The sequence below is a fragment of the Salvelinus namaycush genome, chromosome 3 (genome assembly GCF_016432855.1).
Source record: "Salvelinus namaycush isolate Seneca chromosome 3, SaNama_1.0, whole genome shotgun sequence".
NCBI classification, from domain to species: domain Eukaryota; kingdom Metazoa; phylum Chordata; class Actinopteri; order Salmoniformes; family Salmonidae; genus Salvelinus; species Salvelinus namaycush.
The window spans coordinates 46791337-46807755 of NC_052309.1; the positions used below are offsets into that span (position 1 = coordinate 46791337).

The 16419-nt window shown below is 40.9% G+C and overlaps 1 protein-coding gene across 1 annotated transcript in view; it reads right to left on the minus strand.

The window, feature by feature from the left end:
- Window positions 1-16419, minus strand: part of LOC120031851 (disks large homolog 2-like) — a 198358-nt gene that overhangs the window by 46220 nt on the left and 135719 nt on the right. Inside the window, exons 12-15 of the mRNA XM_038977671.1 lie at window positions 15032-15201; window positions 12739-12875; window positions 10514-10658; window positions 9793-9940 (exon numbers count right to left, since the gene is read on the minus strand). Coding sequence (XP_038833599.1) covers window positions 9793-9940; window positions 10514-10658; window positions 12739-12875; window positions 15032-15201 — 600 coding nt within the window. The remainder of the gene's footprint in view (window positions 1-9792; window positions 9941-10513; window positions 10659-12738; window positions 12876-15031; window positions 15202-16419) is intronic.

Genomic DNA, 16419 nt, shown 5'->3' on the forward strand with positions numbered 1-16419 from the left:
TCAAAGCTGCAGGCTAAAGTTAAATCTAGACTTGGTTTCCTCTATCGTAATCGCTCCTCTTTCACCCCAGCTGCCAAACTAACCCTGATTCAGATGATCATCTTACCCATGCTAGATTACAGAGACATCATTTATAGATCTGCAGGTAAGGGTGCTCTCGAGCAGCTAGATGTTCTTTACCATTCGGCCATCAGATTTGCAACCAACGCTCCTTATAGGACACATCAGTGCATTCTATACTTCTCTGTAAACTGGTCATCTCTGTATACCCATCCAACTGGTTGATGCATATTTATAAAACCCTCTTAGGCCTCACCCCCCCTATCTGAGATATCTACTGCAGCCCTCATCGTCCACATACAACACCCGTTCTGCCAGTCACATTCTGTTTAAGGTCCCCAAAGGACACACATCCCTTGGTCGCTCCTCTTTTCAGTTCGCTGCAGCTAGCAACTGGAAGGAGCTGCAACAAACACTCAAAATGGACAGTTTTATCTCAATCTCTTCATTCAAAGACTCAATCATGGACACTCTTACTGACAGTTGTGGCTGCTTTGTGTGATGAATTGTTGTCTCTACCTTCTTGCCTTTTGTGCGCTTGTCTGTGCCCAATAATGTTTGTACCATGTTGTGTTGTCATGTGTTGCTGCCTTGCTATGTTGTTGTCTTAGGTCTCTATATAGTGTTGTCTCTCTTGTTGTGATGTGTGTTTTGTCCTAAATTTATATTGTATTATTTTTTTTAAATCCCAGGCCCCCGTCCCCGCAGGAGGCCTTTTCATTTTTGGTAGGCCGTCATTGTAAATAAGAATTTGTTCTTAACCGATTTGTCTAGTTAAATAAAGGTTAAAAAAAAATACTTTTTTCAAATGATATAGCACCTTAAGTTGAAATAAGTAATGATTTGTGCGCAGTATTTGTCCATTATGTGAGCATTTATGCGCATTTTTGTGTGCCGTTTATATTTTCTAATACACCTTGTATGTGCAGTACTATTAAGAAGGTTGTTGTGGAGTGTACAGACGTGCACGTATCATACACAGTGTATAAGTGTGAACATGTGTGATGCTCCATTGGTTGCAGGGCTGCATGAGCCATTCTTTTTGCTCCTGCCGATTAAACCAGTGTGGGTTGGATATAAGCCCTGCCCTGCTCAGTGGCCCACTTTCCATCTCTCCCCGTACTACGCCCCCTCACCACCCCACCCCCTACTACCCCCACTTCGTGTCGCATGGCCCAGGCTCGTGATGCCTCTACTTGGCCACAGCTCTGAGCATGCCGCAGTACAGCACAGACCCAGATCTCGCTCTCCTCCTGCTGCTACGCTCCTGCACTCTCTAGCTCACTTCTCTGAGTTTAATTGATGAAATACGATCCGATCACAACTCCCAGCTAGCTTCCTCTTGTATACTTCCTATCAAGCCACTCAAGACACAATGAAGGGTGCCTTGATGGGAAAAGTAAGACCCACTATAAATTAACTATTTTTCTACATTTTTCAATTACAGAATGGTGGCCATAATCCCCATTTTCCCCAGTCCATAGACTACCCCTCTTATTAAAGAGCACCTTTATACCAAGTCTCCACAGCCTTATGGTTTTTACCCATTCAAGTGCAGCAGCTCATTGTTTTCAACTGCCTCTTGTGTCATGAGAGTAAGGTGCCTTAAAGCCGCAGTTAAACTGACTACAACCACTCTTCAGCTGCTTCTGTAGCCAGCTTTAGTGGAATATTGAAATCAAACATCAACTTAAATGTCTAATGTATCACAGACCCATACATTTGAGGCCCATTCACCGTCTTTGTAGGACACAAGTAGATTGCATGTCGTGCTTTACAGTAACACACTGTTATTTCAAGTATTGTTTGTCTAATTTAAACAGAGCAGAGATAGTGACACAGACTGTAGATGCAGTTGAGGTACGCTATCCCGTGGCTGAGGGTGGTCTAGCGGGTATCTCCGCAGCCTGCAGCCCATACAGTGAGCTCCAAAAGTATTGGGACAGTGACAAATGTTCTTGTTGTTTTGGCTCTGTATTCCACCTCTTTAGATTTTGAAATTATACAATGACTATGAGGTTAAACCCAGAGATCACCAAAGAAAACCCTTATTTCCAATACAAACTGAAGAGATTAAATCAGAAGATCATACAAATTATTGTAAGATGAAATAGAAGAAAAAAAAAATATATATTTTAAAATATCCTTATTCTTTCTCTGAAGGCCCAGAAGGCCCTCACACCATATACAGTAAGTGAATTTGTTCCAATACTTTTAGTCCCCTAAAATGGGGGGGACTATGAAAAAAAGTGGTGTAATTTCTAAATGGTTCACCTGATACGGATGAAAATACCCTCAATTTAAAGTTGACAGTCTGCACTTTAACGTCATAGCAATTGTACTATTTCAAATGCAAAGTGCTGTAGTACAGAGCCAAAATATTTGTTACTGTCCTAATACTTTTGGAGCTCACTGTATACACCACCCCAGCATGGCTATGAATCACAGCCTCAATGCTATTCTACATCTCCCTCTCTGTCTCCCCACTCATTTCATGCTATTCCTGTCTGAATAGATAGTCTGTCCTGAGGGGTGCTTTCTCCTGCTGGGGGCTCATTTAATTACGGCTGCATCCCGCTCCACAAATGGCACCCTATTCTTGGGCTCTGGTCAAAAGTAGTGCACTATGTAAGGAATAAGGTGCCATTTGGGACGCACCCTACATTTGTTGTGCCGTGTCACAGTATCAAAGCCAGCCAAGCATGCTGTCAGCTGCAGAGGCACACACAGATTGGCAGCCATTCAGGGCTAAACGCTTGCTCAGTTTCTGTCAGCTACACATCTCCCCAATTGGTCTGACAGAAACACAGAAGGAGTTGGCAGACAGCAGGAGTGACCTGACGTTACTATTTGCAGCTACTGAATCAGCAAGTCCTTGTGGGTCTACCTTACAGAGCGCCTACCTGGGCATTGAGGACAAACGTATAATAATATATCCCATTTAGCCAACGAGGCAATTTATAGATTTATACTGTCTGTGAGGTGTAAATGGACTTATTTGGTTATTTTATAACACCTCTGTACAGTATGTGATGGTTAGTGCTGAGCTATTTTACCGAATTGTAGGCAGTGGTGGAAAAAGTACTCAATAAAAGATACCTTAATAGAAAATGACTCAAGTAAAAGTGCAAGTCACCCAGTAAAATACTACTTGAGTAAAAGTAAAAAAATATTTGGTTTTAAATATACTTAAGTATCAAAAGTAAATGTAATTGCTAAAATATACTTAAGTATCAAAAGTAAAAGTACGAATAATAAAACATTCCTTATATTAAGCAAACCAGACGGCACAATTTTCTTGTTTTAGTTTTATTTACGGATAGCCAAGGTCACACTCCAACACTCAGAAATCATTTAAAAACAAAGCATTTGTGTTTAGTGAGTCCGCCAGATGAGAGGCAGTAGGGATGACCAGGATGTTCTCTTGATAAGTGTGAGAATTGGACCATTTTCTGTCCTGCTAAGCATTCAAAATGTAACGAGTACTTTTGGGTCTCAGGGAAAATGTGTGGAGTAAAAAGTACATCATTTTCTTTAGGAATGTAGTGAAGTAAAAGTTGTTAAAAATTTAAATAGAAAGGTACAGATACCCCCCAAAAATACTTAAGTTGTACTTTAATGTATTTTATTTTTCATTTTTTTAAACAAATAATTGACAACTATTTCAATGCGCACATTACACAGTTTCTCTAGATAAATTAGATGTGCAATGTAGTAAGGAGTTGTAGTTTCCAACAGGCCAATATTCTACATAGTTTAGCGCAGAAAGTGGTAATTGACTACAAAGACCACAATCCATTGCTTGTCCAGTCTGTGTGTTTCTTTTACACCTGCTACATTAGGCTGACACAGAGAAGGTGACAGAAGAATGTGTGATTGAGTGGGAGAGAGCAGTTGCTTTGCGAGGTATCTCTACCTGAAAATACATCATCTAAGTGATTGATAGCTGGTATTAAGCAGGCATAAAAGTATGCCTTATTTACTCCGAAGAACTACTAAAATAGAGATTTTGTCAGATGACTGAATGGAATAATAAAATAAAACAAATACAATATACACAACTGAAATATATATTTTATTAAAGTAAAGTAATGTGAATAAATGATGGTTAATAAGTGATAAGCACTACCATTCACTACCATCATTGGACTTTCATTGTTTTATTCTGTGTTACAGCATTCAAACCACATAATGCATAGTGCTTTTAACGTAAAATACATAAACCGAAATTGAAATCCGTGATTATTTTTTAATGATTGAACCAAAACAAAACCAATTTCAAAAAGACCTAATCACCCACAACTAGTGATGGCACTACACGTGTCAGCAATGGAGGTTATCAAAATTGTTGTTGAATTAATTTCTCATTAATTTACAGATTCTGGTAATGGGATATTTCCCATGAACCTGTCAACAATTTGGGTTAAAATAAAAAGTTTTAAAAACTGTGAACAAAAGATGACTTTATACAAATACAAAAAAAGTGGAGAAAAGCACTGCATTAGGCCCTTTATAGTACCAAGATCAATGAATCTGCAAGGGAGAGATCTCAAACATGAACCAAAATTGTGATTTCTTAAGATTTTTTTTAATCTTAATTTAATCTAAGGCAAAAAACTATTTGGATGTTCCATATAGCTATGTTGGCACTGCTGGATTCTAGCTTGAAATGTATACTTATTCATGTTACTATACTAGAACTACTTTACATGTATAATGTCATTGTTAAATCTCATGGATCTTATGGAGAGGGCCAAAGGGTAACAGTCTGGTTTCAGTCACTGATAAAGTTGGATAGCCGTGGATTAGGGAGGAGTGAGGAATGTGGGCCGAGGTCAGGTCAGATGAAGTGACAAGGAGCAGTTATATTACACACGGTTGGATTCTGGGTTAGACTTTGAACAGTGCTATACTAGAGACATGATCGATCAGAAGTAATGCTATAGTATCTGAGGGGTGATAGAGAATGGTTGTCACATCAGAAGTTAATGGTTATCTGTAGGAGACAGATGGTTTTGGAATGTGGTGGGTAGACGGGAGGAAGTCACAGGTGTGCTATAAGTGATACGGGTGGAGTGCTTTAGATTAGACATCAAGGGGGTTGAGGTCAGGTCAGATCACCTGAAGGGAGACAGAACGGTTTATTACTCTATCACTTCGTCTTCCTGTCGCACCATAAGAGGTAAGGAGATGTAAGGAGAGAAGGAGGAGTGTCTAAAGTGGAGTATATATACTTGTGGTGGTGGGAACATGTCTTTGTCTGAATACAGCTGTGTCGACCCTTTGGGGAGAATTAAACTTGGTAAGGCTTCTCTAGTGTCCGTGAGTTATTTACTCTGAAAATTAGAACCTAACAACACACACCACCTGAGTTCCTGCCTAGCAACAGAGATTAATTGGCCGTCTAGATGTGGAAAGACTCCGCCTAATAGGAGGGTATAAATACTTGTGCTGGTAGGAACATGTCTGTCTTTTCAGCTGTTTGACCCAGTGGGTGAATAAACTTGGTTTGAGCTTTGACTAGTCTGTTAGAATCACAAAATGGCAAAGTTGGGTTTGAGCTTACAAGAAGGCAGCCATACAGTACGGAGCCATCTCCAATGTTTAGCTAGTAAGTTTAACTTAAATTAAAATTAACCCAGTCAATTCAGGAAGTAAACTGAAATACCTATTCAATAATTGAGAAAAAGGCTTAATTCAAATCACTTCCTGAATTGACTGACTTCAATTTTAATTGACCCCAACCCTGTTAACTATCAGGTTCACCCTCTGAATTAAAGAGCCACTGAACATGCTGATTGACACGTGGGTTTATCTGTTGCTCATTAGAAAAACTAGATTTCAGTCTTGGAGGTGTGTTTCCTGACCTATTCCTGACGTTTGGATAATGTTTGTCCCCCATGAGACACTGTAGTTCCCACGCCACAAGAACTCTCAACCATTGATACTCTCCCTTCCGGGATGGCTACAAGGCACTCCCCCGACCTCCCTTCGGCAAATCAGATCACAACTCCATTCTGCTCCTCCCATCCTATAGGCAGAAACTCAAACAGGAAGTACCCGTGCTAAGGTCTATTCAAGGCTGGTCTGACCAATCAGAATCCATGCTTCAAGATTGTTTTGATCACGTGGACAGGGTATGCTCCGGGTAGCCTCAGAGAATGACATTGACATTTCCACGAACACAGTGACTGAGTTCATCAGGAAAGTTGAAGTCGGAAGTTTACATACACCTTAGCCAAATACATTTCAACTCAGTTTTTCACAATTCCTGATAATTAATCATAGTAAAAATTCCCTGTCTTAGGTCAGTTAGGATCACCACTTTTATTTAAGAATGTGAAATGTCAGAATAATAGTAGAGATAATTATTTATTTCAGCTTCTATTTCTTTCATCACATTCCCAGTGGGTCAGAAGTTTACATACACTCAATAAGTATTTGGTAGCATTGCCATTTTTTTACTCAGGTCATACGCTTTGGGTAGCCTTCCACAAGCTTCCCACAATAAGTTGGGTGAATTTTGGCCCATTCCTCCTGACAGAGCTGGTGTAACTGAGTCAGGTTTGTAGGCCTCCTTGCTCACACACGCTTTTTCAGTTCTGTCCACCAATTTTCTATGGGATTGAGGTCAGGGCTTTGTGATGGCCACTGCAATACCTTGACTTTGTTGTCCTTAAGCCATTTTGCCACAACTTTGGAAGTATGCTTGTCCATTTGGAAAACCCATTTGCGACCAAGCTTTAACTTCCTGACTGATGTCTTGAGATGTTGCTTCAATATATCCACATAATTTCCCATCCTCATGATGCCATCTATTTTGTGAAGTGCATCAGTCCCTCCTGCAGCAAAGCACCCTTTCAGGTTATGTCGATATAGGGCTCGTTTTACTGTGGATATAGATACTTTTGTACCGGTTTCCTCCAGCATCTTCACAAGGTCCTTTGCTGTTGTTCTGGGATTGATTTGCACTTTTCACACCAAAGTACGCTCATCTCTAGGAGACAGAACGCGTCTCCTTCCTGAGCGGTATGACGGCTGCGTGGTCCCATGGTGTTTATACTTGCGCACTATTGTTTGTACAGATGAACTTGGAACCTTCAGGCGTATGAAAATTGCTCCCAAGGATGAACCAAACTATTTTTTTCTGAGGTCTTGGCTGATTTCTTATGATTCTCCCATGATGTCAAGCAAAGAGGCACTGAGTTTGAAAGTAGGCCTTGAAATACATCCACAGGTACACCTCCAATTGACTCAAATGATGTCAATTAGCCTATCAGAAGCTTCTAAAGCCATGACATAATTTTCTGGAATTTTTCAAGCTGTTTAAAGGCACAGTCAATTTAGTGTATGTAAACTTCTGACCCACTGGAATTGTGATACTGTGAATTATAAGTGAAATAATCTGTCTGTAAACAATTGTTGGGAAAATGACTTGTGTCATGCAGGAAGTAGGTGTCCTAAACGACTTGCCAAAACTATAGTTTGTTGACAAGAAATCTGTGGAGCGGTTGAAAAACGAGTTTTAATGACTTCAACCTAAGTCTATGTAAACTTCCGACTTCAACTGTAGACATGGAATCACTGTTCACTTTAAATGGAACACCAGTCACTTGAATAATGTTTACATACTGTTTTCTTCATTTCGTATGTATATACTGTACTCTGTTTTTTTTTGTCAATGCCACTCAGACATTGCTTGTACTAATATTTATATATTTCTTAATTGCATTCTTTTACTTTTAGATGTATGTGTATTGTTGTGAATTGTTAGATACTACTGCACTGTTGGAGCTAGGAACACAGGCATTTCACTACACCCTCAATAACATCTGCTAAATATGTGTATATGACCAATAACATTTGATAGGCTTCCGTGTCTATTTCACTTCGTCAAAATCCCCAGAATGTATCTAAGATAACTGTAATAAATGTTAACATTTTTGTGTAAATTTAAATCTAACTAAGGTGCTTGGTGCAGTATTTCTCAAGTTAAAAAAATTGCAACGTGTTGTCTTATGTAAACAGTCGGAGCTGCTGGGCAGGTCTATCTCACTGTCCATGCTATTGGATAAAGAGCAATCACCGCAGCTGTTCACACCGTGTTAGTGGGCAAATAGACATTGTCAAATCAAAACCCAACCGTAATTTACCCGGTGTGACGCACGGATATTCCAAACTCTATTTTAGACAAGACTGACTTTATGGCCAAAATTATCCTATTAACACTTTGTAGTCATTTTTGACACTAGAATAACTGTTTTTGACGCATATTGATGCCACATAGGCCGTTTTTCAAAGGGATCTGTTGCTTTCTAGAGCCAGTCACAATTTTTTTTAAATCCAGTGTGCTTTTTTAAATCTGAAACCATCTATTACATGCTCAACGGTATGTAACTTTAAACTAGAACACTACTTTATAATGACAGGATCAGACTGCATTAAAAAAAAAGTGTTCTGCATTTTTTTTTCATACAAAAATGTGAAGATGAAAAGATAGATTTAAATTATTTGGCACTCTAGTACTGATCTATTATGCATTCTGTTTCAGTTACGGAACACATCAAGACAAATTCGATTGATGTTGGCGGATACATTTTAATAAAGTGGCTTGCAGTTGGTCTTAGTTCCTCTTGTATTGATGACCGTCTAGACTTTCTTGTCTTGGAAAGCTGATTACAGGTTTGAAACATCTTTTCTCCATATGGTCTGCCAAGTCATTTCTTGTTGCTCTGAATTTGCCGGGGCATTGAGCCAATCAACTCGCAGCCTGTGTAGGACATTGCTTAGAGTAACACGTCTGCCCTGTGTCAGAGTAAATGCAAATTCACTATATCAAACACTCTACTTCTCTCCTTTAGTAGAAACTTTATTGGAAACTCCATCACCCACCCCCCCACCCCATGTCGTAACAGCACCTGTCCTTCCACTCGAGGAGTTATAGAATATAGACAAGTGGTTCAGTGCTACGACAGACTCCTCTTGAAGGGAGGCTCCTTCCTTTGGAAAGGGAGCGCCAGTTTAATGTGGATGTTGAGTGAGTGAGTGAGTGTGAGTGAGTGGGTGAGTGAGTGACAGAGATTTTCAGGTTAAGCACCCACTCAGAAAAATCAACTGCCTTGCAGAAAACATCTCACTGAAAATAAAACAAGTGAAAACCATCTGCAACCACTACTGATGTAATACCACCGAAGGGATAGACCAACTTCCAAAATTCAAATAACTAGATCAAAGAATAAACCATTTTGTGAAACCCTGAAATAGCTAGTTTGTTGTCTTAAGCTGAATTGATTGTTCAGAGCCGCGATAGTCTGGTCCATTATTACATACATATAAGATTAAAGGAGCAAGCGGAAAAAACTACAAAGGTCGTAAAGGTACAAAACCTGACCATGCCACCCTTTAGTATATCTTCACATGTATCTCAAATTTACCGCCAGATCAAAACTAGTGCTACAACACAACACAGTTGAAAGAATGGACTTGAGTGGAGGTGAGCATTGGACCAAAACAGCTGGGTCAAAGGAATTAGGAAGGGAGGTGCGGGGGGGAGGGGGGCTTGGAATCCCCAAAGCAATCAATTCCATCAACTTGTAACGTCGTCTAGAATTGCTTTTGAGTTTCCATACAAAACGGGGTGAGGTGGATTGAAGTGACGAGACTCTACTTGTAATACTACTGGCGTCGAGTAGGAAGGGATGTAATTACCGTAAGAAGGAAAAACCATCCAACCTGTTTATGTCCTCTTCCCCGAGTAGTTGGTTTGGGAGGGGGGAGTACCTTCCGGGGGAGATGGGCATGGGGGGAAGACTGCACTTGTATTCCAGAGTGCCGTTGTTTCCCACGGAAGAGATATGATTTTCCATTGCTGGAGAGAACGCTTGAAAGAAACAACAAGGGTGTATACAGCTCTTCAGACTTCAGCTTTTTGACATTACTAACCTATCAATCAATACAATCATTTAGTTTGGAGGCCCACACACTAATGTTTTGGAATTTAAGTTTACATTTCAAGGGAGAAAGGTTAAATAAATACTACGTAGCAAACACAATGCACTCTAAAACAATCCCAACTCACATAACATTCTTGTAAAGACTTTATCTAAACTCAGGGATAATGCTCAAGAGATGAACAAGCATACCGCATCAGTGTGAAACTAAACACATTCATTTGCGAAGTGAAAGAAGACTGTACTGGTCTACAACAGCAGAGGTTGCTCACGTCATTTGTAACTCAAATGCTGCCCTCTTGTTCACAACTCGGACGGCAAACTAAAGTTACGTCTCTGTAAGGCGGTTTCACGGACACAGACTAAGCCTAGTGCTGGACTAAGAACTTTTATTGAAGAACCTCCATTGAGCATGCGTTTTAGTCCAGGTCTAAACGTCATCTGTGTCTGGGGAACTGGCCAAACGGGTGGGTAGAGGGGTGAAAAAGAGGTGACAAACTCACAGTGCGTGATATCAGGTGGCCCATAGGGATCTGATAAGTAAACACTGGTGGGCTTGCCCACCTTCAGGTAGACAACGTCAGACGTGTTCTTCAGTATGGCTACTGCCTCCTCGTGGGAGACCTCTTCCAGAGTGTAGTTGTTCACCTGTGTGCATGGAGAAAAACTCAGGCATAACGTAAGAAAGTTAAAGGGTGACTGCACTTCCTGATTTGGCCTCGTTTTAAGATTTGGTTCATTAAATCATCCACTTAAAAAGCCCCAAATACATTAAATACCCTATCCATAACAGATTTAAATAGAACTTGAATCAAACAAATGAACACAATATTATCCAATCCAACAGGGTGCTATTTTTATTGGACCAATATTAGTCCTGGCAGCTACTGTTTTATTTGATCTGTACTGTGTTTTGAGAGAGATTTCGGCCATGACTGAATTCAAACGTGAGTTGGTTTCGGGGTGTGGTTTGATGTGGGAGTCCCTTGTGTCTGTTCGCAGGTGGGAAGATTTACCTAAATTATTTTGCCAAATAGCTTCATCCGGCTGGTGTGCAACCCTGGCAAAGTTGTATACACTTTGGATAGCCAATCTCAGGGAATAGTTAGGGACTGTCAATAAATTGCACAGTGTAAATGGGACAATATTTTCATGTTGCACATCTTTTAGTTATCTCATTAAAGGCTTTCAATATTTGTAAATTAATATCTACAATTTATAGTTGGTTTGAGGTTAAGTCATTGAAATGTGGAGCTATTGACCTTTTAAAATATTGTCCTTTGTACATTATAGTCAATCTATGTAGTCAATTATTTTTGTGGCTCACAGCGATGCCACATAAGCCATTCTCAATGTGAGAAGTTGCTTTTTAGGGGCAGTTGCTCTTTAAACCTTACGTTCCACTCCTTTAATGCCAGACTGACATGGTGCTGCCAAATGCAGATTATGATAGCCCGGGATCCTCCAGAGCTGGAGGCAGCAGGAAGGTAGCTAGTTGAATTTAACTGCGGTTAAGCAACTCACTCTTCTGAAATAGGCTGTGTTGCTACAACACTATAACAGATTTCTGTAGTTGTGATGAAGTTGGCCGTTACCTCGTACACATCAAAAAGGGTTCATGAAGACAGGAACAATTTTACAAAAATGTTGAATTTGAATAAATAGATAGATACAACAACAGGTTAAAATCAGGCTAAGAGCTAACAGGCTAAAACTAGGATTAAAAGATAAAAATGGTAAGAGCATAAAATCTAGCAAACATGCTCTCCTCTATCCTTGCTTCCAACTAAAAGGTAATTTATGCTTGATCCGTAAATGCGGTCCAAAAGCTCCGTACGGAGGGTGTGATCCAATTGCGGAGGCCAAATCAAGCTTTGTACTGCATCGCTGTGCGCTTCCCAAATTGTGTAACAATGCAGAGTGCTCCGTATAGCTACGCATATCTCTGCATTGACGTGATTGTTTGACGGTAGGTGGGGGCGGTACGTCCTCTATAAACATAAACTCACTTCCTTGACAACAGCTCTGCCAAGCGCTAGATGTAAGAATGCCCTGACTTAGGCAGACGCCGCATCGCAGTAAATGCTGTACGGCGAATGCAGACGCCGGGATGAGCATAAATCGTCTTTAACGCTGCCACTCTCCTATTCACCTTAGTACACCTGAATGTAATCAACTCAAATTGGTGAGAGGGGCCTACAATTAATCTATCAGCCAGTCCTGAATTAACACACATATTCTTCACACATTCAATTGGCACACTTAACTATGGCAGGATATGATATTACTGAAAACAGGGCCCTTTACCAAATAAACATGTACACATTCATACACACAATGGGGAATATGGGTCTCTGTTTATACAGTAAATTAGTGTGTTACTGTAAAATAATTATACCGCATAACCTTCAAAACACATGTATTTAACATCCTTCATAAGGAGTTTTCAAAATAAAAGTCCCATTGAATAGATCTTAATTTATCCATTATAAAACATAAATGTATATTTTACTGCCACAGTACCCAACCTTCCTACACACTATTCATTATTTTGTGGCACAATGGATAAATAAAGCTACATTTTATTTTCAAAACTCCTTATGAATGATGTTTAATAAATATGTTATGAAGGTTGTTACGCAGTATAACGCTTTGACAGTACAGTATGGTCCACCTATGGGGGATGAGGACAGGGCAGGGTAGGGGTAGTGAAGCTGCAGTAACTTACCATAAGCAGCCTGTCTCCAACCTGCAAGCGCTGGTCCTTCTGTGCTGCACCACCATCTATGATCTTAGTTACATAGATGCTGTTGTCCCCCGGGATGTGCTGGTTGCCCACCCCTCCTGCGATGCTAAAGCCCAGCCCTGAGGAGAAATAGACGTGGGGTGGAGGTTAAAAAAAAGTATTGTGGCCTAGGGTGGTCTAGCGGTCTAGGCTGCTGCCTCTGGATCACAAGCACAAGCCACTTACACTCATTAACAGTTTATTAGGTACAACACCCCATTCACAAAAATGGATTGCTCCTACAGACAGTGAGTCACATGGCCGTGGCTTGTTATATAAAGCAGGCAGACAGGCATTAAGGCATTCAGTTACTGTTCGACTGAACGTTGGAATGGGCAACACGAGGGACCTAAGCAACTTCGAATGGTGTATGATCGTCAGTACCAGGCGCGACAGATCCCTCCTGGGCTTTTCACGACGACAGTGTCTAGTGTTTACCGAGAATGGTGCGGCAAACAAAAACATCCAGTCAGCAGCCGTCCTGTGGGCGAAAACAGCTCGTTGATGAGGTCGAAGGAGAATGGCAAGAATCGTGCAAGCTAACAGGCGGACCACAAATGGCATCTCAGAACGGCATCTCGGAACACACAACTAGTCGATCCTTGTCACAGAAGGGTAATTGCAGCAGATGAATACACCAGGTTCCACTCTCATCAGCTAAAAGCAAGAAGTGGCTCCAGTGGGTACGCGATCACCAACACTGGACAATTGAGGAGTGGAAAAACATTGCCTGGAACATGACAGCGGGTTCAGTTTACTTGAGTGGCCAGCGCAGTCCCCAGACCTCAACCCAATAGAGCATCTTTGAGATGAGATGGAACGGGCTGTTCACAGCATGAATGTATTGCCGTCCAATCTGCAGCAACTGCATGATGCCATCGCATCAGCATGGACCAACATCCATGTGGAATGTATCCGACACAGATTTCAGACTGTTCTGGAGGCAAAGGGGGGTTCGAGCCGGTACTAGATGGGTATACCTAATAAACTGTCCAGTGAGTGTATATTAGTACATTTCACAGAAACCTGAAGCACTGGAAAATAGACTTGAAGGGTAGACAGATGATTCAGCAAAGAGAGCCTTGTGTTTTTGCTGCTTCACGGATATGCTGCTTCTGCGGCAAGTATAGCATGTTTCATTGATTACAGTGGGTTTGTTTCAACTCCGGCCAATTGACGTGTGAAAAACACATGGGACGCTTATAGTCGGGGTAAGAAAATAGCACCATCAATTATAGACCACACAATGTCGCTTTCCAAATCTCCTCTCCTCCCTCATCTATCTCCCAATCTGGGGTATTCACTAGGAGCCAAAAGTACCCAAAATGGGGAGGGACTAACCTGAACTTAAGATTCCACATTTTTAGTTGGAAAAGGTTTTCATTTGCAAAACGTTTTGCCACAGTGTGCCCTAATGAATACACCCATTGTCACGCCCTGACCTTAGAGAGCCTTTCTATTTCTCTATTTGGTTAGGTCAGGGTGTGATTTGGGTGGGCAATCTAGTTTTCCTATTTCTTTGTTTGGCCTGGTATGGTTCCCAATCAGAGGCAGCTGTCTATCGTTGTCTCTGATTGGGGATCATACTTAGGCAGCCTTTTTTCCCACCTTAGGTTGTGGGATCTTGATTTTGTTAGTTGCTGTATAGCCTGCAGACTTTACGTTCGTTTGTTTTTTGTTGGGTTCTGGTGTTCATTTTAAATAAAAGTAAGATGTTCGCCTACCACGCTGCACCTTGGTCTCATTCCAACAACGGACGTAACACCCATGAATTCATTGCAGCTTTTCCCCAGTGATGACTCATCTCTTTGATATAAATAATGCATCAAAGTTATTTCTTTGTGTGGGGGGTGGTACAAACCCCCACTGATAATATACTAAATAAAACAAAGGATACTGGATGTGCATGGTTATCCGGTTTACCCTTACTGAGCAAAAGATTAAAAAATTAAGACTAGGAGAAAGGAAGTGAGTTGTAGATACAGACAGAGGGATATATTGAGAAAGTAATGATGATGATGATGGGGGGGATTCTAGACATAGAGAGATGAAAATTGAGACAGAGAGATGAAAATTGAAACAGAGAGAGATGAAAATTGAAACAGAGAGAGATGAAAATTGAGACAGAGAGATGAAAATTGTCCAATATGATGTAATGTAATAACCTTTCAAATTTTACCTGAGTTCAATCCCCAAAACATGAGATAGATAGAAAGATGAGAGGGAGTGTAACAACCTTTTGGTCCTTTGATGAGTTTGATCTCAATGACAGTTTCCAGCATGGGTCTCCTCCGCCGAACGTAGAGCCTGACGATGGAGCCGGCCACCTTTAGCGCCTCCACAGCCTTACTGTGGGACACCTCGGACACGTCGGCATCATTCACCCGCAGGATGCAGTCATTCACTCTGCAATGAAAAAAGAGGATGGGAACATGAGCCTTAACCTGTAAATGTTTTATTTGTGTGTGCGTATGCGTGCATGTACGTGCGTGCGTGCGCGTGCATGTGGCAGGGGGAGGAGAAGGCCCCTGCTGCAGTGTGACCCTTTAATAACCCCTTCTGGAGAGGCCACAAACATCCATGCCCACACATTCAAGAACAGAACTCTCCTGAGGCGCATTGTAAGGGACCAGCTGGGACCCTATGCACACACACTCAAGCAGAGCGAGAGATTCTGCCTATTTACACATATAAAAGCTGTGTTTCTATGCTTGTCCTCAGCATGATGCCTTGGTCTGCAGTGAGTTCTGTTAATTTGGTATACACTATATACATTTACAGTACAATGTCCAAAGTTGAATGGACACTGCAAATTGACCAGTGTTGATTTATCAGAGTTATATTTCTAGTGTTGATTCAGGAGTTACATTCACTCTGTATTAACACTCAGTGGTGTCAAATAACCCAAATTGTTGGTGTTAATAACCAGAGCTATTGTTTTACACTGTGGAGAGCCCATCATTAACATATTTTCCAGCATGCTCTACTGCAGGTAGCTTTTTAGGATTGTTTTTAATGTCTGGGTTTTTGCATGTTCATTGATTGTTGAGTGTGGATGCATATACACCAGATTATGTGAGTGGAGCTGAGCAGTTAGAAATCCCGCACAATGTCCTTTCCTACCACTCTGCTAAAAAACGTTCCACGCTCACAGAAAAAAAAACTGCAGCTCCAAATTCGCTGTGTTCCAATGGCATGTTGTGTTAGCTAATCCAAGTTTATCATTTTAAAAGGCTAATTGATAATTAGAAAACCCTTTTGCAGCAGCTGAAAACTGTTGTTCTGATTAAAGAAGCAATACAACTGGCCTTCTTTAGACTAGTTGAGTATCTGGAGCATCAGCATTTGTGGGTTTGATTACAGGCTAAAAATGGCCAGAAACAAATACATTTCTTCTGAAACTCGTCAGTCTATTCTTGTTCTGAGAAATGAAGGCTATTCCATGCGAGAAATTGCCAAGACACTGACGATCTCTCAATTAGCCTTTTAAAATGATAAACTTGGATTAGCTAACACAACGTGACATTGGAACACAGGAGTGATGGTTGCTGATAATGGGCCTCTGTACGCCTATGTAGATATTCCATTAAAATAAAATCAGCCGTTTCCAGCTACATTAGTCAT